This window comes from Chionomys nivalis, chromosome 21, assembly GCF_950005125.1.
Source record: "Chionomys nivalis chromosome 21, mChiNiv1.1, whole genome shotgun sequence".
In the NCBI taxonomy this organism is placed as follows: Eukaryota; Metazoa; Chordata; class Mammalia; order Rodentia; family Cricetidae; genus Chionomys; species Chionomys nivalis.
In genome coordinates, this window is record NC_080106.1 from 53,741,355 (window position 1) to 53,768,256 (window position 26,902).

The window sequence follows — 26,902 nt, forward strand, 5'->3', positions numbered from 1 at the left end:
AATGATACTTATTCTGGGTGGGTCTGGTCCGTTTAGGTAGGTCCAATTGTGGTGTGGGAGAATTGTCTCTATTCTGTCAATCATGTTTTAAATAAATGCTGATTGGCCAAGCAGGAAGTATATGCGGGAAAACCAAACAGGAAGTAGAAATGATGCAAGGAGAACAGGAGAATTCTGGGAAGGAAGACGCTGATTCCTCCCACTCCTGCCCAGATCACTGAAGCAGCAGGATGTGATCTGCCCCACTGAAAAAGGTACTGAGCCACATGGCTATCATAGATCAGAATAATGGATTAATATAAGCCACAAGAGCTAATAAGTAGCCTGACCTAATAGGCCAATCAGTTTTATAACTCATAGAGATCTCCATGTGATTTTCTTTGGGTCTAAACAGCTGGGGGTACCAGGCAGAACAGAAACCCCCAACAAGCAGGCCCCCTTCATGTTACACAATTGACTCCCTGGAACTTAGGAAAAAGTGTTTGAAAATAATTAAATTTTAGACATATAAAAAGCTTATGATTACGATGATATAGTGTTGGAATGGAAGATGGGTGGAAGAAGGGGGAAATTATTGAAAAGGATAATTATTAGACCCTTTAATGTTTTATCTGAAGTCAATCTTGAGGCACTTGTTTTCCTTTAGCATCATGGTATTATCTTAACATCCAGGAGATACTGCTGCAGTCAGTGATAAACTTGTTATGTTAAAGTCTATTTTGTGAGTTTTTTGGAATTTGGGGCTGCAAATTTGTTATTGTTTTTTTTTTTTTCCCACCTTGGCTTTTCACAGTCCTTTTACCTCTGGTTCTTTGTTTAATGATGGTCCCTGTAATAACAGCTGAGTGGTTAACTGGAAATTTAGTCATGACATTGGAGATATGGAGAAGTTGGTAAAGCATATAGGAGAAAAAGGAAGAGGGGAGAGTATATGGAGTTTAGAGTTGAGTAAGGATGAGACTTTTATTTTTCTGGATCTGGAGAAAGAGTGGCTGATCTTGGTGCCCTCTAGAATTTAAGGGAACAGGGTCCTGTTTGAGTTACCGTATATGAGGGAGTACCTTGAGCTAGAAAAGTAAAAGGTTTAAGATGGGACAGGTGACTCCAATTGAGCTTGGTAGCTGTGGGAGTTACAAGAATTACTTTAAAGGGCCCTTGCCATTTAGGGGAAAAGGGTGAGGGTGTTGGTCTGGGGAAGAGAAGAATACCTGATCCCGTATTTTAATCGGCGGTGGGCTTGAATTAGCACCTGGTTGAGGTAATGAGTAGTCGGTAAAATCCCATAATAGGGAGTGAAGATGGGATATCAGCAGAGTAAGCAGATGATCAGGAAGGGGAGAGGATTTAGGTGAGAGGCCAAGGGTTAAAACTGGCTGCCCATACATGAGTTCTAAGGGCGAGATGAAATGGGGGCTTTGGAGAGAGCCCTAAGCCTTAGAAGGGCCAGAGGCAAAGTTTTACCCAGTTAGGTGAAGCTCCTGTGACATCTTAACAAGAACATTTTTAAAGGAACAGTTGGTTTGTTCTTTCTTCCCTGAAGACTGAGGGTGGTATGGGATATGAAAATGCCAAGGAATGTTAAGAGTCTTAGACAAAGTTTGAGAAATCTGGGAAGTAAACTCTGGGCCATTATCTAACTGAAGAAAGATTGGGATTCCAAACCGGGGTATGATTTCTCAGAGAAGAACATCGGAAACTGTCTGGGCCCTCTTATTACTGGTGGGAAACACTTCAATTCACCCAGACATGGTGTCCACCAAAACCAGGAGATATTTAACTCTTCTGACCATGGGCATATGAGTAATATCCAGCTGCCAGTCAGTTCCTGGAAGGGAGCCCCTGGCCTGGTGGGTGGGAAAAAAGAAGCTACAGTATTTGGTCTTGGGATCTGACTTTTGACAGATTTTACAAGAGGCAGTAATAGCTTTTAAGAACTCTAAGTCCTCAGGGCTGGGTTGGAGGTGAGCCTTGACAAAATGAAACAGAGCTTTGCTATTAGGATGAAAGAGCTGATGTAGGTAGCACAGAATTTATTGGGTGTCAGGAGGTGTCTGTGAGAATGTAGGCTGTACTGTATGAATCCCCTGAGGTGACTGAGGTAGGTTTGGGCTCTGGAATGCTGCTGTTCTAGCTGCTTGGTCAACTCGGTTATTTTCCTGGGAAATAATGGAGCTGTCAGTCTGATGAGACCAACCGTGAATAATTCCTATAGCTTAGAGGAGATGGGAGGATTTTTAACAGGTGCATAATGTAACCTGATTTAGTTATGGGTTCTCCTTTCATCGTAAAAAGCCCACACTCCTTCCAGATAGCTGCATTGGACAGGAGGATATGAAAGGCATATTTGGAATCTATGTAAACATTTAAAGATTGTCCATTTGCTAACTGTAAGGCATGGGTAAGGGCTGTTAACTCAGCCTGCTTATTAGTGATATGGGCAGGGAGTGCCTATGCTTCCACTATGCCAGTATCTGATACTATGGCTTAGCCTGTTCTATGGGTTCGTTCCTTCACATGAAGGGAGCTGCCATCTGTGTACTAGGTATAATTTGGCCTGGGACAGTTTGCCCTACTGTATATGTAAGTGGTAGGGCAATAGATCCTCTAAGTTCTCTATGTAGGAGTGAGATGGGGAATAATTAATGTTAGTTTGAGTGGTAGGAGATTTGAGATACTAAGGGGTGGGCAGCATTGGAAAGTGACTGTGGCATCTTCTACTCATGCCACCTGGAGGGAAAGAACTTGGGAAGGGGTCAGGTTTGTAAGCCTTTGTAAGTTAAGAGGTGGGACAGATTGTGGTGAGAGAAGACATTGGTGGGTAACCCAAAAGTTAGTTTCTTTGACTCACAAATCAGAAGCTCAGCACCACTAAAGCATGTATGCAGGGCGCCCAGCCCTGAGTGGTGAGGTCCATCTTCTTTGACAGGTAAACTACAGGTGCACAAGAAGGTCCCAGCTGATGTCCTAGGACCCCAAGGGCATATCTCTCCTCTGTTACATAGAGGGAGAAAGGACGAGTTAAATCTGGGAAATGAAGAACTGGGGCCTGGATAAGGGCTTGTTGGAGTCTCTGGAAGGGTTTAGTAATGGGATGAAGCAGGGGGCTCATGTAGAGAGCCTAGAGCTGCCTCGTATAAGGGGCGGGCAAGGAGACAAAAAGAGGGGATCCAGGAATGCAAGAAGCCAGCTATTCCTAAGAACAATGAAACCTCTTCTTTTGTGGATGGAACTGCAAGGGACTGAATTAGCTTTTTTTCTGTCTAGGGTACTTTTTTGGGGGGGTAATAGTTAATCCTGAGTAAATGACCTGAGAGGTAGACATTTAGGCCTTAGAATGTGAGATTCTATAGCCCCTTTTGGATAGGAAATTTAAAAGAGCGGAGCTATCAGTTTTGATGATATCCAATGATGGACTGCAAGGTAAAATATCATTCACATACTGTATGAATTTAGACTTATGGAGAGAGAGTGAGAGAAGATCAGAAGTTAAAGCCTGACCAAACAGGTGTGGGCTGTCCTGGAATCCCTGGGAAGGACAGTGTAGGTGAGCTGTGTGGAGAGGTGAGTGTCAGGATTAGTCCAGGTAAAGGCAAAGATGTTTTGAGATGGAGAGCTGAGAGGAACGGAGAGAAAAGCACCTTGAGCCCCTGTGCAATATGTTGGAGTGCTCTTCTGAAACAATAATGTTTTGTTAAGCTGCACTCCTGATAAATATCTCCTGCTGCCTTCTTTCCTAGTCTACCCTAGTAAAAACCTATCCTTCATTTCTGATTTCCTTGAAATTACTCATGTGGATTTGTGGAGAAAGTAACTGATAGAGGTCCCCTTCCTGTATTTCTCTAACAATGTAACTTTCACTAATTGCATTCTAGCACTGATGTTAGTTAAGGTGACTGACAGTGGGGAAAGAGGGCACAAGAAAAGTGAGCTGTTATTTCTAGGCAAGGGCTGTCCAGGCAAGCTTTATTTTGTTTTTAATTTATAACGAAACTGAGCATGATAACATTCTTTTACGTCATATGGCAATTTATAGCAGCTGGATAGTATGAAAAAAATTGTCTACATTCACAAAAAAGAATTACTTCGGTTTTTGTTTGAAATGTAGAAAAGCACCGTGTGTGTGGCAGTCTCCCACGGTGCCTTGGGGTAACTCTGCAGTCGTCACTAACATTAATCAAATACAAATGGATCCCTATCTGTCTTTGATATCAAGGTCTTCCTGATAATCCAAGCCCTTCTTTTCAGTGGCTTTACTGAGTTTAGCTCCCTGATGAACACTGAATGGTGAAGGTGGCCTACATGCAAGTTGATATCCTCAGATTAAGTGAAGTACTTGTTGTGATCTGTGTCAAAATCAGTTGAGTGGAGAAGAGGTAAGAACTATCAGAGGGCCTTGAGAATATGGTTCAAGTCATCCCTCAGCAATACTATAAGGTTTGCTGATGGGGTCTGATCACCCATGTGATTGCTCATTTACAGGAAGTAAGTGGAAATAGGTTAGGGAGATGGCTCAGTGCAGGAAACTCTTACAGCACAAGTGTGAGTACTTGAGGTTAGATCCCCAGCATCCACATAACTAAATACAGCTTAAATATGGCAGCCTGCTTGTAATCCCAGCTTTGTGGGGGAGCATGGAATCCTTGAACATGTTGGCTAGCTACGTTAGCTCACCAGTGAGCTTTGGGTTCAGCAAAAAGATGCTGCCTCTGTATATATGACAGAGCACAATCGGTGTAGATGCTCAGAGTAAACTCACATTTGCACACTCAAATGTACATAGGTGCTTATGCATGCACATACCATACAAACATACATGAATACACAAAGGAGAAGAAAAGAAAACTTCCTGTGCATAATTTCTAATGATCAGTATGGAAACTGACTCTCACTGACATAAATTGGAATGAACACTAATGCCTCTTGATCCTTTCTTTCTTCAGATTGAGTCTTTCAGTCCCAAGCCATCCATGGCATTTGTGATCTTCATCTGAGAGAAGGATACCAAAGTCTGAGTGGGCTGTTTTCTCATTCCCATCACATGGAGAGAAAACATAGTAGTTTAGTCCTCATATGGCACCACTGAATAGCAACTGAAATCTTCCCAAATCTCACTGGATAGCCAGGGATGGCATGTCTTTACCACCAAAGTGGTAGAATTAAAAGTGTGTACCACAAAACCCAGATTGTATGGTACTGAGAATAGAACCCAGGCTTCTGGCATTCGTCAATCCATCTATCAACTGAGCTATATCCTTAGCCTACCATTGAACCCTTTTAAAATATAAATCTTATTTAAATTATATGTATGTGACTGTATCTGTATGTACAAGTGAGTACAGGAGCTCAAAAGGTCAGAAGGGAGTATTAGGTCATCTGCAGCTAGAATTATAGGTGTTTATGGGCCCCCGGACATGAGTACTGGGAATCAAGCTTGTCATCTGCAAGAGCAGTGAGTGCCCTTAGTCTATAGTTATAACCCTTTTGGACTCTTCTTTGTAGTAGTTCTTATCTCTTCACTGAAAGTCTGAATTTGGACAGTCACACTTTAGAAATAGGGGTGGATGGTGTCAGAGCTTTGTCTGTCTGTTACTTGCCATTCAGTTCTTTATCTATGATGTGAATTGGATGTTGCTGCCCACACTCTCCCTTAAAAGAAATCATTCCAATAATTTTTGAGTACTGAATATATCCACCAAGGATGGCAATTTAAAGTTCATGTCAAGCAGAGCTTCATAAACTGGATACAGCATATTGTTCCACACCCTGAGTTTAATTATTGAAAGAAAAATTTAAAACCTTGTTCAAGAATCATCCCATGTGGCCAACTGAATTGGTTTTATATTTAAGCTACAAAGAAACGTGTACACACAAACATAGATACACTCATAATACCACCTCATCAGAACATTTTACATAACATTTTACTGTAAAATATTATGCTTCTAGCACATGTGACTTGTGACTCTTAGAAACAGTATTAGATTATATAAGGACTGAATATTTCATAGAAAATTATACATTTATCGCATAGATTTTTTTAAAAGTTAGATCAATGGGGAAACACTTATAAAGCCTTTCACCTTGAATATTTCTCAACAAAAAGGGCAGCAACAGTTTGGGGGGTGGAGAAACTAGAAACCCTAGAATATTTTTGCATGTCTTTTTATGATCAAGAGTCACAGTGATGACTTGGTGAGCCTTGGATCTCACTTTGCAGAGATAGCAAAGCATGTTGTGTTTCTCATGATCTAACAACACAGAAGACTGTGTCCAGTTGCTACACTAGTATAGACGATGACCCAATAAACTGGGCATAATGAAAAGCTGCTTCCTTACCTGCAATTAGTATATCCTCTGCTAAGATAAGTGATGTCCTTGAAGCTGTGCTAAAAGGAATTGGTATTAATTAATGAGTAAGTAGAATCAGAGAGAAAACAAAAGGAGTGGAGTATTAATTTGTTGTGGGTTTTACTGGTCAGTTCTCAGAATTTCAGGTGAATGTGTAGTTGTGGTTTCTGGAATACCATCTTCTCTTTCCCCACCAATGCTATTTGCTAAACTGTCTTGTGGTTACATTGGAGACAAGACTCAACTGCCAAGGAGATGAATTGACTGTAGACAGAGGTCTTTTGCCTTGTTTGGTAGCAATTTGATTGCCCCTCATACATCTCTTCGGTTAATTCTTATTTTCTTAGCCATCAAAAGAATTGTCTGTAGTTAGAAGCAGGTTTATCTGCCCTGCTATAAACACAGTAGATGGAAGAACAACTGCTTCCACCATACTGAGCTTTGGGATATTTGGCCAAAAAATTACAAGGTTTTATATCACTAAATTAGAAAGAGAAACAAAACATAACAACAACAACAAAAAAAAAAACCCTGTTATCATTGATCATAAGGACATAGTTCAAGCCAAAACCCTAGGTATAGATCTAGCAGATTGCTACTAAAAATGTCTATTATCTCCCTTTAATGAAGTCCTTTAAGAGAAAGGTCTTGAGAATAGTTCCACGGCGGAGAGAATAGAGATCATGCTGTAGACCAAGGAGAGTGGAGTCCAGACCTCCTTCCCTCTGGCATAGTGGTGGTGGATTCTTTTTCAAAGCTTACAAAGTCTTTTCTTATAGCCATTCTTCCTTTGCCAGAAGATCACGGAGGCCTTTGTTGGAACTCATGCTTGTTTTTTTTTTTTTTTTTCCCCTCCCTTCCCTTTGCCAAAGATACAAAATTCCAGAAAATCACTTCAGGAAAATCTTTGGGTGAAGCATTCTCTGTTTACCCACAACAGTCAAGCAGACCTTGCCTGCTTTTGTTTCCCTTTGCTTTCTCAGTGCAAATGTGGTGCTGTGCTTCTGGAAGCTTCTATGATTTCAGACCATGGTGTAGCTAAAAGTGTACCTGTAACTCGCACTGGTGCACACACTGCCTACAAGTACAAAAACTGATGACATATTAATATACTCAGCTTTCATAGAGTGTTTGGGGAGCATGCTGCTTTTTAAGTGAAGCTTTCAAGATCAGCTTCAGCTTTTTAAACTTTTCTAAAATGATTTTGTCTTCAACGTTTTGTCTGTTTTGCATTTTGAAGTGATAATGAAGGAGTGTGTGAAATTTCTATATTTCAAGGAGGGCATTTTGTGTGTGTGTGTGTGTGTGTGTGTTTTAATGACAAGATGCTTCATGAACATTGCCTGTGTTATGTGGAAGTAGAAACATGCAGAAATTCAGTGTAACTTAGGCCAGTGAACATCACAGAGGGAAGGGGAGCAGCCTGGCCACTGGACCTACTTCATAGACAACCCTATTTGAGATAGGAGGAACATTAGGGAAACCAAATGGCCCATAAACTTTGAGGAGCTAAAACAGTATTATCTTAGCTACTCTTCTGTTGCTATGATAAAACACCATGACCAAAGCATCCTGTATAGGAAAGAGTTTATTTGGGTTTGTGATTCCAGGGTTATTGATGGTGTAGGGAAGGCCTGGTTGCAGGTACAAGAAGCTGGTGCTCAACACAAACCACAAGCAGAGAATGAAAACTGAGAATGCCATGACTTTAAAACTGTTGTGCCCAGATTATGACCCCTCTGAGAGAGACCACCAGAGAGGTCCAGACTGTAATAAGCAAGGTTTAATCAGCATAATACAAACATGTTTGGAACTCATCTCCATCCCCATTGTAGTGAGGTAGAGAGGAGTTGTTGTACATCCTCTGTGGGGTAAGCTTTTAAAGGCTATAAAGAGACTCTTTGAAGCTGCTTTAGTACAGGTGCAAGGACTTTTGCTCCTTCCCATCCTTCTAAGTCAACTTTCTCCTTGTTCTTAGAGCAAGGCCACTGTTCCTGAGTTAGGTCATCTTTATCAGCCTGTTCCAGGTGGCTGGCTGGCTAAGCTAAGCGACCTTGTGCTCGGAATCTCCTGGGTGGGAGAGGGGAAGGCCACTATCTTCTGGGAAAACATTCTGCTAGGAAATTTCTTCTCGACCCTTTGAGAATAAGAGGTGAGGATCCTACAAAAACCTCAAAGATTGCCCCCAGTGATATACTTCTTCCACCAAGGCTATGCTACCTAAAGAGTGCCATCAACTGGAAACCAAGTATTCAAACACCTGAGCCTGTGGAGGGCATTCTCATTCAATACCGCAATCCGGAAGTGGGCATTGCTGCTCATGTGACACAAGTTGCTTTAAGAGGGTAGTAGAAGTGAAGGCAGGGGACAGGACCCTGGTGAGAGCCACACTGCTCTGAAGGGGATAACGCTTTCTTTGTACCTGAGCCAGAGGGTCTGGCATGATGCACAGGACAGTCTTTCTCCTCTTTGGTTACATGTGAGAATCTCATGCAGGGCTGCTTTCTGTGCTGAGAACTAGAGGCCTTGACTCAAGAGGCTTTTAGCTTACTCATCTGATTAAGGCCTGTGTATACACCAGGTAGTTGGGTAGCTACACTTTGTGATATATGAATGTGTATAATATGTATATTTGTGTGTCTGTGTGTGCATATGAGTAAGCCAGAAGAGGATATTAGGCATCCTGCTTTATCATTCTTTACCTATTCCTTTCAGATAGAATCTCTTTTCGTTCAACCTGGAACTCACCATTTTTCTGCTATGCCGATTGTCCAGCAAGCCGCAGTGGTCTTCCTGTCTGGCTATAGGTGACTTCTGTGTGGCTATTGAGGAGCCTCATGCTTGCAGGAGAATCATTCTTGACTTTGACGTAATGGACTTCTGCACATTTTCTAACTACCAATATGATAGAAATGAGGTTGAAGGACATTAATTCATAAAATCTATATGGGAAGTTGTGAGAATAATGAGAATGAGAATATGCTGGAGGCAGGGAATTAACCAAGAAGCCCAGTGATGTTTTAGTACAAAGACTTAAGGGACCTTGCACACAAAAGATCTCCAAATCTGAATTCCTTCTTATTGTTTCTAAATCAGATTCTCCTAGGACATAGCCACATCCATTTGACATCTTGACTTATGAAGGTTAGAGCCATGCCAGGAGTGCAGCTTCCTTTAAGTATGGCTCTGAGTGCAGGATTTTGGACCTATATTTAAGGTCTGACTAGAAGAGCCAAAGGCACAACCAAGTCTGGCTCAATCTGGAAACGAATATTGCAGCTGTATCCATTTATAAGTGAGTGACTGATCCTATACCAAGTGACATGAAAGCCATCTATCGAGATTGCAGGATAGTCAACACATACAAATTGATTATCATATAGGACATTATGGACAACAGGTTTCTAATCCTTGTCATAACACCACACAAAGATTGCTTTGTTCTGAATCTTAGATGTTTTACTTCTTTATTCAGAGCATTCATCTCGAGTGGATTCAAAGATTCAAATCCAGTAATGAAGTTCTTGCTTGTTTAGAATTTATGGAGGGAGGAGAAAGCAGTTATCAACTGAGGTTTTGAATAATGTCTTGGTTGACATTTCTATCTCAAAGTGGGCTGAACTAGATTAACACATGTGCATATACTTTATCATAGAAAGAAGCACTGGGTTCATAAATAGACTGTAACAGAGAACAAAGTTAGAGTTAGGGATGGGGCTGGAGGAAGAATGAAGAAAAACATTACATAATCTCAGCCGAGTCTCAGTGCTGGTTAATAAGTACATATAACCACAGTTCTGTCTCAGCATTTACATATGGACACATTGAGTTACAGAAAAATGCAGTACTTTGCTTAAGTCTGTTCAGTAGTAAATAGAAGGTCATAGTTTAAGCTTAGTTATTCTTAATTCCCATTGTTCTCTACTTCCTTTGATTTTTTTCTAGTGGCCTTGGTTCTCTCTCCCTCTTTAACATGAACTATTATAGTCTCTCATTAAGTAATTGGTTGTTTGAGATTTATTAGGTTTGTATTTTTCATAGCTTTTTAAATATTTTATCTCTAGTGGTTACAAACTCTTCCCTTTATCTCTTCTTTACATCCCTGTTAAGTGCAGCTAAGGAAACTGGTATCAGACAGTGTCCTCCATGGTTGGACTGTAGATCATTATGGTCGTTTTATCAGTCAAGGGCCTCCAGAGGAGCATAACCATGTATGGGTATTTTCACTGACACACTTACGTGAGAGTGCCTACATGCGCATGCGCGCACACACACACACACACAGAGAGAGAGAGAGAGAGAGAGAGAGAGAGAGAGAGAGAGAGAATAAGAGAATGAGTTTTTGATTGACTAGACTGAATAAACCCCTTGCAGATCAGCAGGTAAGGCAGCAAACTGGAAGCTCAAGGTGAGCCAGCACATAGCGGCCATTGCAGTCTGGAGGCCTGTGGTCAAGTAGAGGCAGCGATCAGTCTAGCCCACATGCCAGCAGCCTAGAGACCTGACAGTGCAAGTGCTTTAGTTCCTTCTGTTGAGTGTGTAAGCAGGAGAAATCTGAAGTCCAGGTACAATAGTGGTCAGGCAAGAAGGACTTCTGTTCCTCAGAGAAATAGTTGACTTTTCTGCTCCATCCAGTCTCCACACTCTTTTACTGTTAGGTGCTCATGCACCCTAGAGAAGGAGTTCTTCTTTACTCATTAGACTGATACAAATGCACATGCCATCTTAAAAAAAAATGCAACCATTGAAACACCAAATGTCTAGGAACCTCATGACCCAGTTAATTTGACATGTAAAACTGACCATCATAGTACACAGGCAGGTATTAGTTTACTACAAATATATGTGAACAAACTTGAGACTAAGAAATTAGAAACTTGCAAAAAAAAAAAAGTTAGACTTCATGGCCACAGCAAGTCTGTGATCTGTAGACTCATCCTGTCGAGCATGGTGTACACTGACTTCTTTAGGTAGAGAAGGAGTTGCTTATGTGGCAGCTGTATACCAGCCAAAGGTGTTAGGGACAAATCATTGTACTTGTGGGATGGCAGGGGTAATTGCTGGGTCTTTACAACTGATAGCTTAAGAAAACATGGAGTGGTCGCAGTTGTTTAGTTAGACCATGGAATCTAATCTTGGGAGGGTTAATTATAGAATCTGACCCATACATAAGACATACTGCAAGAGGCTATGACTACAAGGCTACAACTTGCTCTTTACTCTTATTACCTCCCACTAAAGGTTTTTGGTGAAGCCCACTGAACAAAGTTAGGAACCAGCACATCAGGAACAAATAAAATAATCCAAATAAAAGGGAACAGACTGCCAACATGGCAAAGCAATGGTGCCTCCTAGCCCTCACATCTAGTTGCTCAGTGATGGGATTACACAGCCAGGTTACTGCACAGGAAGCCAGAGCTTAGAGGGAGTCTGCATTTCCCTCCTTTGTCTTTTCCTCCTTTTCCTCCCTCCCTCCCTCCCTCCCTCCCTCCCTCCCTCCCTCCCTCCCTCCCTCCCTCCCTCCCTCCCTCCTTCCCTCCCTCCCTCCCTCCCTCCCTCCTCCCTCCCTCCCTCCTTCCCTCCCTCCCTCCCTCCTTCCCTCCCTCCCTCCCTCCCTCCCTCCCTCCCTCCCTCCCTCCTTCCCTCCCTCCCTCCTTGTCTCCCTTACTTTTTTGTTGTTTTTTGCTTGTTTCTTAGTATGTATCTTTGGCCATTCTATAACTCACTATGTAGACCAGGCTGGTCTCAAACTATTGGAGATCTGCCATATATGTGCTGGAATTAAAGGTGTGAGACCCCACACCCTGCTTCCCCCTTTTTCAAAAGAAGAAACTTGTTGGAAATGTCAGGGTCTTGGGCAATGTGACGTGGCTTCAAAACAGACTAGAAAGGACACTTAGCCCACTGTTGGCACATTTCTGTTCCAGGCTCTGGCACAGTGTGATTTTTGTCCTTTTCGGTGTCATTTCTTCTCACAAAGGATTGCATTTTTTTCTATGTATTTATAGGTGACAAATTTGTAGAGTCCTGAAAAGCAAGAAAACTTCTGCAAATGCTTGAGAACTAATTAAAACCAAATATGGCCCAGAACAGACTGGAAACGGATTCAACAGGAATGTGATTTTCTATAAGCATGTCATTAAAGCTTGCAATTTTCATAAACAGGCTTGTGGGCTGTGAGGAAAGGAACAAGAGGATAGGAAAGGAACCTGGTACTGGACCTGCCTTCTGCGTTTTCCTATGAGTGAACCTTGGCATAGTAAAGGCCAGGTGCAAAATGATGGGAGATGTCCTGTGTGAAAATCATGTCAGAGGAAGCCAAAGCTTGTGGCCACCTGCTTATACATTGCAGTCCTGTGCTCAGAACATCTGATGTTATTAACAGGTCAAACTCTGTCTGCAGCTCTATATTACCCTCTTTGAGATGGGGGTTATAGGAATCCCTATAGGTGGGAGGAGGCACAGCCCTTTTTTGTTGTTGTTTAGACCTCAAGCCTCCAACCTTGTTGCTATGTCACCATTTATGTTTCTGTTTCACAGAAGGGATTAGAAGATAGAGCACTGAAGTAAACTGCTAGGTCCTGTTGCTAAGTTTCTAGAGTTCCTCAGGATCTTGGGTCCTCAAAGCTTCCTGCGTTCTTAATTCTTTCATGAAAGAAATAGTCCTTTCATTTCCAGAGACCTTTAACTCAGCCCCTTATGTGGGGTCATAGCCAGGTGTGGCATCAAGGAGAGTTCATTTCCTTCCTGCTATGAAGTTTAATAGTGTCAGTCTCCATGTGTATACAGGCATAGTGACTACCTTGTCCTTTGATAATTAAGGCACTGTGTGTGTAGGATAGAGTGTGCAAGAAACCCCTGTTATTATTTTCTGCATACCTTGGGAGTCTGCCTTCTCTTACCAACAAGATGTTCATCTTTATCTACCCTTCTCCAAGGTCCACATTCACTTCTACCTACCCCCCCCCTTTAAAGATGGGAGCTCAAACTCTGTGTATCTGAGGATGACCTTGAACTTTTGATCCTCCTAAGTGCTGGGAATACAGGTATTCACCAAGGTCATGTGCATCTAAGGAGGCTAAGTCCTCACACTTGTCAGGCAAGCATTCTCTTCATTGAGCATAGTCCTGTCCTGTCCTGTTTAATTCTCTTGGTGCAACCAAACATGGAGGCTGATTTCAAAAGCTGGGGAGGGGCCTTGTAATTAACTAGCCCAGTTACAGTGCACTCCTCATCCATCTGTGATTTTATGTCCTCTGCAGATTCTGCCTCAACCTTTGATTTGTATTTCATGGCAGTGGAATTCTGTTTTTTTTTTTTGTTTGTTTTTTTTTTTCGAGACAGGGTTTCTCTGTGGTTTTTGGAGCCTGTCCTGGAACTAGCATTTGTAGACCAGGCTGGTCTCGAACTCACAGAGATCCGCCTGCCTCTGCCTCCCAAGTGCTGGGATTAAAGGCGTGCGCCACCACCGCCTGGCTGGCAGTGGAATTCTGTAAGCCTTACTTCTTGCACTGATAGGCTCAGGAACGTATACAGCTAACCCTAAAGTGACTTTGGGTTAAATAAAATAGCAGTTATCTGTAAGGACATCAAATGTCCTTGGCAGAGACAGATGCCCATGGGGCATGGGCAGCTCAGGTGAAACACATAGTGTGTGTGATTCATACTTTGATGGTACAGTTTGGAATCTCAGCCTGGACTGGGCTGCAAGCAAGACAACTTGGGTTGTGGACAAACAGAAGTGCATTTTAGCCAGTTAGGGAGATGGAAGCCTCCGAGACACCTGCACTCAGGCTGGATCAAACAAAAAGGAGTGGCAGCCTTGTGTCTTTGGAATTCTTAATAGTCAGCATGCATTGGGTACTGATATATATATATATATATATATATATATATATATATATATATATATATATATATATATTTGTGTGTGTATAATATATGTATATGTATATATGTATATCAGTATATATGTATATCAGTATATATATATATATATCAGTACACACACATATATATATATACCAGTACACACACACACATATATGGATATATGCTAATTGCCTTTTCAATGTGGTGTTTTTTTTTTAATTTTAAAAATTAAAAAAGAAACCCAATTAGTCATCCTTGAGATCATATGCTTATAAGTAGCATTATACAGGCAGAGGAGGCTTTCCTTGGGAAGTAATGCTTTCAAAACAGGGTTTGGAAGATGACTTTAGGTGTTCACTTAAGAACTTCACTTTATTCCCCCTTTTTCCTTTTGAGCTCTTCTACATTCTCAAGCTCCCACATCTCAGATTTTCCATTTCTCCTTATTCATACATGTTGTGTGACTTCTTGTTAAGAATGTTCATTTTCAAATATGTGATATGGAGAAGAAGGCATTGTGTTTAATTAGGAACAGTATTAAGAGTGTCTTCCTCTAAACAGTCTTATTTATTTATTAAAGATTTCTGCCTCCTCCCCGCCATTGCCTCCCATTACCCTCCCCCTCTCCCAATCAGGTCCCCCTCCCTCATCAGCCCGAAGAGCAGTCAGGGTTCCCTGCCCTGTGGGAAGTCCAAGGACCTCCCACCTCCTTCCAGGTCTAGTAAGGTGAGCATCCAAACTGCCTAGGCTCCCACAAAGCCAGGATGTGCAGTAGGATCAAAACCCAGTGCCATTGTTCTTGAGTTCTCAGTAGTCCTCATTGTCCGCTATGTTCAGCAAGTCCGGTTTTATCCGATGCTTTTTCAGACCCAGTCCAGCTGGCCTTGGTGAGTTCCCAATAGATCATCCCCATTGTCTCAGTATGTGGGTGCTTGCTCGTGCTCTCTCTCCTTCTGCTCCTGATTTGGACCTTGGGATTTCAGTCGGTGCCCCAATGTGGGTCTCTGTCTCTGTCTCCTTTCATCGCCTGATGAAGGTTAATATCCAGGAGGATGAACAGTCTTATTTTTATTACCACAATAAACCATCCTGTTCTCACTTTTTTCCCATTTTAATATGTATATTCTGAATTATCATTCACAGTCCATCCGCTTTCCTGCTAAGCAGTGGAATTGTGTCAAGAGCCTGGGGAGGTAATGCTGGGGTTCCTGGAGGTAAGTTTGCTAAGCTGATGCTTCCTTGGTCTCTACTCCTCTAGATGGGAAGCCCGTGTCTCTGTCTCCCCTGGAGTCTCAAGCCCACAGTCCCAGGTACACTGCCTCAAGCCAGCGGGAGCGTGAGAGCCTGGAGGTTCGTGTCCGAGAGGTGGAGGAGGAAAACCGTTCACTGCGCAGGCAGCTCAGCCTGGCCCAGGGTCAGGGCCCTGCTCAACGCCGTGGGAACCACTCCAAGACCTACTCCATGGAAGAGGGAACAGGTGACAGTGAGAACCTGCGGGCTGGCATCGTGGCAGGCAACAGCTCTGAGTGTGGACAGCAGCCAGTTGTGGAGAAGTGTGAGGTGAGAAGCACAGGCGTTGGGAGAAGTGGCTACTCAGAGCCTCTGTTACTGCTTATCCCTGCAAATGCCTCCTGGACACATTACCAGGGCCCTGCAAAGAGGTGGATTTCTTAATTCAGAGCAAAACCAGATTGATCATAAAACTTTACTGAATGGTCACAAAGACTCTTAATCTCATTGTGTCTCAGTTTCTCCATCTGGTAAACAGGGATAAGAAGGCCTACTCCACAGAAGCCTAATGGATGCAACCTGTCTCTGGTTTCTTTGTGTCTCAGAAGGAAATGCTCAGGTTTTCACACCCTGTCTTCATCCTGGAAACACAGTTCTTTAGAGTGTAGAATGGCTCACCCGGAGATATAGTTGCATTATGTAGTTAGTTACTTTGGCCCCATTCTCTTTTCTGTGTATGAACAATCTCTGCAATTCAGAACTAGAGTGCTATTGCCTATCAAAAGCCACTCTTTGAGGTTTCATATTTCCGTACTGTTTTCTTCCTGGAATGTACTTCCTTTCTTAGTTAACCTATGGAATCTTGCAATTCTTATCCATCTTTCTGTAATGTGCCTGTCAAACTCAGCCTCCCTTTTACCATGTGTATATTTGCATGCGCACACGCACACACACACACACACACACACACACACACACACATTTCCTGCTTCTTCTGGTTCTTACTGTTTAGGTGAGTTAGACAAGTGCTTGCTAACAGCAAGGGTGAATAAGAACTCAGCCGTGGTAGTTTCTGCTTTGAGTACTTGAGCACTTTGCCTAACTTCTTGGAACTCATGGGTGCCTCAGCAGTGAACATCTAAGGCTGATTTTTATGGAATTTTGGAGGCTATTAAAGTGATGGCTAATGCCAAAGACACTTAGTATGCTTTTAGTTAAAGTAATTAGTATTCTTTTTAGCTAAGTACAGATGATACTGGCTGAGTTTTCTTTTGCTGTTTCCTAGAATAAATAACATTAAGCTTTATCCACACTGACGTCATAGCTCTTCATTTTAAGTTTAAGCTATAGCATCTGCCCCATGAATGGATTTATTAATGATATTGGCAGTACCATCTGTATGTCACATGGAAGGAGGGCTTATTAAGTGATGAAGATGAAGATGGACTTGTATAGAAATCTAATATCAAGAGAGGAGAACTTAAACAAGAAATGAAAATGAGAGGATTACAAGTCTAATTGAAGCATGCCCTCATGGAAGGTATTTAGAAGTTGGCTATTCTGTTTTGTTTCTGTTGCTGTGATTTAAAAAAAAAAAAATTACCCTGACAAAAGCAACTATAAGAGAGAGTATTTCTTTGGCTCACAGATCACAGTCTATAAATGGAGAAAACAAGGTGCCAGGAACTTGATACAGTTAGATATATCCACATTCAAAAGCAGAGGGAATGTATGGTTCTTGTGTTCTTTCTCCTTTTCACCCAGTACATGAAATAGGGTCTCCTGCATTCAAGATGGGTCTTTCCATCTCAATTAAGAAAACCCCTTAGGAATTCATATAGGCCAATATAATCCAGACAGTTCTTCATTGAGACACCTCAATTCCTTTTAGATCTTTTTGACAGAACTTAGCCTCAAGGCTTCCTTAGCTATAAACTGCAAGGGAGCCCGAAATACAAGGGAAATGAATTAACACTCTGAAGCTATGTTACTGCTGTTACTTAAGAACATTCTCTCTGCCCTGTGTATTATTCACAAATTTGATTGGGCATAAGATTACTGTATACCAAAATGCCTATCCAGACACCTTATCCAGTGTGTGAGGAGTTTGTGGGAATAAACCCATGAATGTGGGTATTTAAAAAAAAAATATGCAAAATTCGAGAAATCATTGTTTTTTACCGCTGACTAGTACTCTAATATGTATATATTCCACACTTTCTTCATCCATTCCTCCATTGAAGGGCATCTAGGTTGTTTCCAGGTTTTGGCTATTACAAACAATGCTGCTATGAACATAGTTGAACAGATACTTTTGTCATTTGATGGGGCATCTCTTGGGTATATTCCCAATAGTGGTATTACTGGATCTTGGGGTAGGTCGATCCCAAATTTCCTGAGAAATCGCCACACTGATTTCCAAAGTGGTTGCACAAGTTTGCATTCCCACCAGCAATGAATGAGTGTGCCCCTTTCTCCACAACCTCTCCAGCAAAGGCTATCATTGGTGTTTTTGATTTTAGCCATTCTGACAGGTGTAAGATGGTATCTCAAAGTTGTTTTAATTTGCATTTCCCTTATCGCTAAGAAGGTTGAGCATGACCTTAAGTGTCTTTTGGCCATTGTCTGGGACTGAATAAGCATGGGTTGAAACTGGACTCTCTGAGCATGGCGGACAATGAAGCTGATGAGAAGCCAAGGACAATGGCACTAGGTTTCGATCCTAATACATGAACTGGCTTTGTGGGTGCTTAGCCTGTTTAGACGCTCACCTTCCTGAACATAGATAGAAGACCTTCGTCTTCCCGCAGGCAGAGAATTTGGACTGCTCTCCAGTATCGAGAGGGAGGGGGAATGGTGTGGGGGGAGGAGAAGAGGAGTGGGGATAGGGGGAGGGGAGTGGGGGGAGGGGGCAATATTTGGGAGGAGGGGAGGGAAATGGGAAACGGGGAGCAGGTGGAAATTTTAATTAAAAAAGAATAAAAAATAAATAAAATTAAATTAAAAAAAATATGTCCAGGTGATTGCGAGAAATGAGGAACTATTTGGAAATCATTTCTGAAGACATGCCATCACTGTTTGGAACACAAAGTAGTATACTGATTTCTCTCTTTAGTATGCTGACCCTTACTTTCCAGTATTTTGATTTGCTCCTGAGAAGTAGTTTGATTCATTTGCTTTTCTAATAGGTAGATTAATGAAATGGAATCAAAGATCCAGACTTAAATCCACACACCTGTGGACACCCGATTTTCAACAAAGAAGTCAAAATTAGACAATGCAAAAAAGAAAGAATCATTAACAAATGGTGGTGGTATAATGGGCTGTTGGCATGTAGAATCATGCAAATAGATATTAATCTATCATCTTGCACAAAACTCGAGTCCAAGTGGTTCATAGACTTGAATATAAATCCAGAGACACTGAACCTGATAGAAGAGAAGGTGGGGAATAGCCTTGAACACACATTAGAACAGGAGGTAATGTTTGAATAGGGAAGACATTAAGATCAACAATAAATGGGAGTGACCTGATAAAACTGGAAAGTTTCTATAAGGCAAAGCATACTCACTGTCAGTAGATCAAAATGGCAACCCGTAGAATAGGAAAAGATCTTCACCATCTCTTCATCCCAATGAAGGCTATTTTCCAGAATATATAAAGAACTCAGGAAACTAGACATCAACAAAGCCAAATAATCCAATAAAAATGGGGTATAGATCTGAACAAAGATTTCTCAACAGAAGAAGCTCAAATGGCTGAGAAACAAGGAAACATTCAACATCTTTAGCCATCAGGTTAATGCAAATCAAAAGGACTCTGAGATTCCACCTTACATATTTCAGAATGCTGAGATCAAAAACACAAGTGACAGCTCATGCTGGAGAGGATGTGAAGCAAGGGGAATATTCTTCATTGCTGGTAAAAGTACAAACTTGTACATCTGCTTTGGAAATCAATATGGCACTTCTCAGAAAATTGGGGATTGATCTACCACAGTGTCCAGTTGTGCTATTCTTGGGCATATACCCCAGTGATCCTCAATCATGCCATAAGAGCACTGGCTCAACTATGTTCATAGTGGTTTTATTTGTAGTACCCTGAACCTGGAAAAAAACCTAGATTTCCCTCAACTGAAAAATGGGTAAAGAAAATGTGGTACATTTCCACAATGGAGTATTACTCATGTTAAAAACAATGACATCATGAAATTTGAAGACAGATGGCTGAAACTAGAATAAATCATCCTGAATGTGGTGATCCAGAAAGACAAATATGGTATGTAGTCACTTTTAAGTGTATATTAGCTGTAAAGTAAAGAATAACCATGTCACAACCTACAGAGAGACTAGGTAACAAGGGATGCTCAAGGGAATACCTGGATCTCCCTAGGAAGAGGAAATAGAAGAGATTTTGTAGGTGGACAGGGGGTATGGGTGGGGATGGGAACATGAGAGAATAGGTATAATGAGGTGGGGACTGGAAATCCAGTCATTTCAGGGTCAGGTAGAAACTTCATTCAAGTGAAACTCCCAGGAATCTACAAAACATAGCCTGAACTGGCCATCTCCTGTGATCATAGTTTACACCAGTGGACGGATTGGGACACCCAACCACATAACCTTCCACTTACACTCTGTCTGAACTATGGGATGTTTTTGGGTAAAGGTGACACAGAAATTTCGGGAGTGGCTGACTATTGACTGGTCCAGCCAGAGACATATGCCAGAAGAATGAGCCCACTCCTTGACCTCAGTGCTTGGCCAATCACTTGAGCGTATTGCTAGCTAGCTTTTATATCTTAAATTAATTTATCTCTATTAATCTGTGCATCAACACGAGGTTGTGGTCTACCAGCAAGGTTCCAGCATCTGTCTCCTCCAGTGGCAGCTACATGGTGTCTTGGACTTTTCCTTTCCTCCTCTGTGTACTTGGATTTCCCACACTGTTCTATTCTGCTAAGCCACTGGCCGAAACAGCTTTCTTCATTAACCAATAGAAGCAACACATATACAGAAGGACTTCCCACACCATTACCCCTTTTCTATTTAAATAAAAAGGAAGGTTTTAACTTTAACATAGTAAAATTACATATAACAAAACAGTTATCAAGCAGGAATTATAGTTACAATATTTATATCTATCTTTATTATAACTAAGGACAACTATAATTATTCTTCAACCCCATCAAAGACTTCAGAAGCTTATACTATTGTAGAAGGGAGCAGGCTGTGTCCCACTACCCAGCTAGCTTATATCCAAAATAAATACACAGAAATTGTATTAATTAAATTGCTGCCTGGCCCATTGTATCTAGCCTCTTCTTGGCCAACTCTCACATCCTGATCTAATCCATTTCTATCAATCTGTGTAACACCACGAGGTCATGGCTTACCAGGGAAGATTCTAACCAGCATCAGTATCAGGCAGGAGTTTCATGGCATCTGCCACACTGCCTTCTTCTCCCAGAATTTGGTTCTGTCCTCCCCGCCTATCTACATTCTGCCTTATCAAAAGGTCAAGGCAGTTTCTTTATTTTACCAATGAAATCAACACAAATACAGAAGGACCTCCTACACCATACTATTACCTAAGTAAACAGGAAGTGCATTGTAAGCAACTTAAGAAACTCTAGAATTGACAGACAGTGATGTATGTCACAGGTGACATATAGCTTTGGTCTGACGATTGTAGTCTTCTCCCTCTAGATACTTCTCCCTGCATATTTCTTAGGTGTGGGTTGTCCTGGAATGTAGACACTAGCTGCTGCTATCAGAGCTCCCTGGCCAACCTGGTCTTTTTTTTTTCCTTTTATATTCATTGAGCTCATCACAGTTTTGGCATATCAGGAAAGGCAATAGCTTTCTAGTTCTGAATCCATCTTACCGATTCTATACTGAAGGTCACCCATTCACTGCTTACTTGTCAGGAATGAACCCCCATTCACATCTCTGATATTAGATTACCTGTAGATCCAGGCTGCAGAGATTGAAGATGTACTAAGCAATGTATTTTGTATGAAAGATGGAGGTACAAGGTTTCTTTAGAAAGTATTTTCCTAATGCTTATAAATATCAACATTCTTGACTTTTTTCCTTTAATGTCCTTTCCTTTCCTTTGAAGATCAAATACTTATATAGACTGAAAAGTATGCCATACTTTTTAGTTGCCATACTAATGCAGTGCTCAAGAAGGGTCCCTGTGAGGTTATGTATTCACAGATATACTACATGGTATACTAAAGAGTGGCAAGAGCTTAAGGAGAACCAAAGCAGAAGATAGAATTAGGGAAATTGTGCAGAGGAGGTTACAGGCCCATTGAATGGGTGCTGCAGTACCAGCACATGAAGGAAGCAATCACACTCTAAGCCATAGCAGGGATACTGGTTCTGAGATCCTATTGGTGCTTCTTATTTTGCACACTTAACCAGAAGTGGAAAGCAAAGAAACCGGGTTCATTTGCTCTAGGAGGTCAGGTCTTAAGGGCACATAACAAGTTGAGGCTGGGTAGTCAATGAGTGCAGAGGGGCAAAGAGGAACACCATCCTACCCTCCTGCCAGACTTAGTGACAAAAAAAGTCTTAAAACACCAGTAACCACACAAACACAGGTTTAGGGTGAGGACCTGTGGCTACAGAACCTGATATTCTGTCACAGTCTTTGACATTGGTTTCTCTTAGTCATCGAGGGGGTGTTTAATCCACCATATTGAGAAACTTGAAAAACTGTTACTTCTCACCATGAAAACCTAGTTATGATGTTAGTAATCCTGGTTCCTGTCCCCTCCTCTCTCTATTCTACTGCGGCCCCTGAGCCCTTTGTTTTTTCTGGGGCTAAAAAATGTGGAGCATGCAGAACCCTTTCAAGAGCATATATTATGATGCAGATTTTCTCCTTATGTAGCTGCTCCCTCCTGCTCTGGCTCCAGATGATAAATTTATTCATAGTAGGAGGTGTATTGGCTAAAACTGAAGAGATTGGAAAATTATGCAAAATATTTGATACTGTGTGTGCTTTGCTTATATTTAATGGGTCCATTTAGAAAAGTCTCTGAACCTTGAAGGCAAGGCAAAGTTTGTTATTTCAAAGCCACATGTTCAATTATTTGAGATTTAGAAGAGCCCAGTTCTAGTGTTTTCTGCCTCCTTTTCCCCTTCTGGGATACATGTCCCCACATGCCAAGTGTTTTCTTTTCATAAATAAAATGGTCGCTATCACATACACCCTGGCATCTTTCATTCTGAATCTTTTGGGCAAAATATTACAAAGAGGTAAGAGATGATGCTTTCCTTTTACAGGTGCAGAAATTAAGAAATGTATAAAATACTGAGCCAGAGTAGCTGAAAGATGTGGAAGGACCTAAACACATCTATTTCCACCCCACCCCAATTCCTACACACACACACACACACACACACACACACACACTCACAGACCTTTCTTATAGATGAAATTTTCTAACAGAAGTATCTTTTCTTTTTTTTTATGAAAAAAAATCTCTCTTTCTTTCTCTTTCTCTCCCCCCCTCTCTCCCTCTCTCTCTGAGTGTGTGTTAGTGTGTGTGTGTGTGTGTGTCTTTGTGTCTTTCTGTTGCTTTCATAAAACACCATGACTGAAATCAACCTGGGAAGGAAAGGATTTATTTTATCCTTCAGTTTTACATCACAGTCCATCAGGGAAGCAGCCAGGGTTGGAACCCAAGCAGGGCAGGGAACCTGGAGACAGAAAAGAAGATGCTGTGGAGGAGTTGTCTTACTGGCTTACTAGCCCGTGGCTTACTCAACTTGTGTTATTATTATACTGTCTAAGACCACAGGCCTGGGGATAGCACCACACTGACATTAATCATTAATCAGGAAAACGGCTCAAGGTTTGCTTGCAGATGAATCTGATGGGAACATTTTCTTATTTGATGTTCCCTCTTCCAAGGATTCCAGCTTGTGTTAAGTTGACATATCTGTGTGTGTGTGTGTGTGTGTGTGTGTGGTGTATATGCTTATACACATGTTGTGCTATCAAACACCAGGAGCTAAAACAGATTTGCATTGAAAAATTTGTTAATGACTGGGCCATATTTTCAGTCTCTTCTAGTAGAATGCAACAGAAATCAACCAAGTAAAGGAACCTCAAAGCAATCAAGCAAGTGATTGAAAGTGGAATTTTGCAGTTGTTGTTTCTTCCAGCCTGACAAACCTCTCTGCCAATTCAGTAATCCAAATCAGACCAAATCAAACCGAATTAGAAAAAGCCCAGATTTAATGGTGTCAGAGCTCCTGGGTGGCCCTCCAGAAAACATGGAGAGGGAAAAGGCAAAGCAGGGAAACCATGCCATGTGTTCATTCTCTGGAGGGGAGAGTTTAAATAATCTATGGGAGTGATCTTGACCCTCCCTGGGGAGGGTTCGGTGTTTGGCAAGCTTTCTTGGAGGTGGATTCTTGACTGCAGCAACTCCCAGGGAAGGGGGTTTGGAACTTTGCCACCAAACATTCCAGACTCTTTGTATATATGGATGCCAGGGGGCTGGGATAACTCTTCCAACCAATCAGTTATTTTTATGACCATGGCACAGGTACATGTTATGGGGTTATGGTGAGACAGTTAATATACTGGGAATTGACGAAGATTCTGAGATCTTTATAATGCCTAGCAAGTGCTTTAACTACTGAGCTGTTTCCTAGCCCCTTAGCAAAAGTATGGTTTACCCTGGAGTAAGAACAATCCTTAATTCGTAGGCAGGGTGAAGATTTGTGTGTGTGTGTGAGTGTGTGTACTTTGCAATGTTTGTCTGCATTCCTAGCTCTACCTACTGGATATCAGTAACATTCCTATCCCAAATAATTACATTTTATATCTCTTGAATCTTGGAATTGGGTTAAGTGCTCCGCGTAGAGAGCATGACCTTCTTACAGAATGTTTGAAGATCCTGGGCATCAGAGACTATATTTTAATTCATTAAGAGATATTGCTAAGGCACGCTGTATATATTTTTAGAAGCTCTTCCACAATTTAAATGCTAACTTATATATTATTTACTTCTACAAAAGCCATTTGAGAGAAGAAAGCTTTATTTTATTTCAGGTCACTTGGGGATATAGTCCATCATGTTAGGGGACACATATTTGTGAGAAAGGCTCATAACTGGGCTAATGGGAATATGAGGCAATTCCCCACACCTTATAGGTATCCAGGAAACAGAACCCAGGTCATAACTGTCAACCTTCCACCCTTCTGCTTACTTCTGTTGGGTCCTGGAGGTTCATGCAAATGGTGAAGGGACAGTCCACCAAGTCAATTAAACCAGAAACAAACTTTATTTCAGAAAAAAAAGAAAGAAAAAGCAATCTCCATGGGCACACAAAGCTTATTAGCTATTGCTGTGACTACAGCCAGAGACTGAACTTCTGTAGCTGTGGCAGTGGGTGCTGGTTTTGGGCCTCTTTTTATAGTAAAATCAACACCAGGTTCAAAGAGCTTTTGCAACCTTGAGGTCAGGCTTAACATCACAATACATCTTAAATTTTACAACTTTTGGTTATAAGATATCAACTTAAGATGTTTGTCAAAGTCTGAGGCTAAGATAGCCACTTTTCATTGTCCCTGAAAGAATGCAAGACAGAGAAGAGTCAAATAGGAGGGCAGTTAAAAATTAAGGGAATACAATCAGAGGGTCCCATAGAGGCAATAGTTAGAAGCTAACCTTTGTCCTTAATGCCTGCATAGCTGGGAAGCTGAGAGGCAGGGGACAAAAGTTTACCTCTATACACAGTGGCTTCCAGAATGTCTGTTCTAAAGGCAGAAAGTGTTTGTTAAAGGTTAACAGTTACTACCAGCTTTATTTATTTATTTTTCCCAAAATATGTTTGGGCTCACAACTTTATGTATTTATATTTCTATATTCCTTTTTCTAGAATCTACATTTCTATATTCTTATTCTTGTACTCTTTATTTCCTCGATTTGAACTCTGCTCTCTGAAGCTTACAGAGCCTTCTTTAACAGTGCCGCCATCTTGGAATCAGCTACTCAAACAATGGAACTTGGTGCAGGATAGGGACGAGTCAGTTCACATTCAAACCATAATATTCTCCAGGCCCACGTTTCCTATCTGTGATAGAAAAATGAAATACTGTACTTGATTCACACAGCTGTGAGGTTTAAATGTACTGAAGCTCATATGGTGTGAAGCATAAAACCTGGGTTGTAGTCATTTTTGGATAGATGCCACCTCTCATTGTGCTTGCTATTAATGTCTTGTCTTTTCCTTCATCTTTCTTGGCACTTAGGTACAAGAGCAGAACATGAGACTTGCAACAGATACCTGGAATTAGTGACTTGTGTCTTTGGTAGAAATCATGTTGAGAAAGAGCTTGGGAACAGAATGAGAGGGCAGTTTAGATGAGCAACAATGGAGGCCAGATGTGGCAGGGCTGGGTAGCTTATATTAGGGTGTTTGGAAAGTAGGGCATCCATAGCAGAGGAATCTGCTATAGTGGCTCTCAGAATCCTATAGATTCCCCCCTCTGCCTCTATTGCCTCCAGCTGGCTATGGAGTTGACCCTCCCCTTTATAAGCTGCAACATTCAGGAAAGAAGGCCGTGTACCTCATCTGGGCAATGTAGTGGAGCTGACCATGTTGATGGAGACTGCAGGTGTGCCACCCTCAGAATGTGAGCATGAGAGATCTGGCTTCACCCCTCATCTACCACATGGTGGCCTGGGCGGGAGAGATATGCCTTCCCCTCTCCCCCTCACAGCTGAGGTGAGTAGGAGAGCTGGCCCTGAGTTCATAAGACCTGGAAAGCTGCCCCTGCCCCTCATCTGCTGAAGCACCCAGGAGAGCAGGCCCTGCACCTTATCCGGGCAATACAGTAGAGTGGACCCTGATGGTGCATGAAAGCAGGAGGATTAACCCCGGCACTTGCTCATGCTGCAAGTGGTGAACTAATTGGGGCAATGCGGGAGACCTCACCCTGTTAATGAAAACAAGGGAGAGATGGTGGATTGACCAACCCTGCAACTACCCACGCCCAGAACCGGAGTTATGAGTTGACCCACCCCAACATCCACACCATCTGATCTGTTGAAGCATGAGAAAGGGGCTGGTCCTGCAGGCTTAAAGATGCAGGCTCTTTATGACACAGGGCCATAACATGATATCCAAGAAGAGTCCCAGTGAGTGCCCACCATCCACAGCATAGCAGAAACCAAAGACCTTGAGCCAGACCAATTGAAAGACCCCCGGAGTGGGGAGACTCTCACTCAAGTCTCAGGATAACACAACCCCCCCACCCCCCCACCCCCCGCCAAAACTCATGAGAGACTGTCCTTGCTGCAATCACACAAGGTTTATTGACAGGAACCAGTGTGCTGGGGCTGAGACTCATATCCCACTCAGGGGTAGAGGAGTTCGACCCCAAGTAGCTGGGAGAAGGAGTATTTAAGAGAAGAAACCAT

The 26,902-nt window shown here is 41.9% G+C and overlaps 1 protein-coding gene across 1 annotated transcript in view; it reads left to right on the top strand.

Annotated features, from left to right (window-relative positions):
• The window catches only part of Large1 (LARGE xylosyl- and glucuronyltransferase 1), a 524,802-nt gene that overhangs the window by 236,749 nt on the left and 261,151 nt on the right, over positions 1-26,902 (top strand). Inside the window, exon 3 of the mRNA XM_057753624.1 lies at positions 15,479-15,780. Coding sequence (XP_057609607.1) covers positions 15,479-15,780 — 302 coding nt within the window. The remainder of the gene's footprint in view (positions 1-15,478; positions 15,781-26,902) is intronic.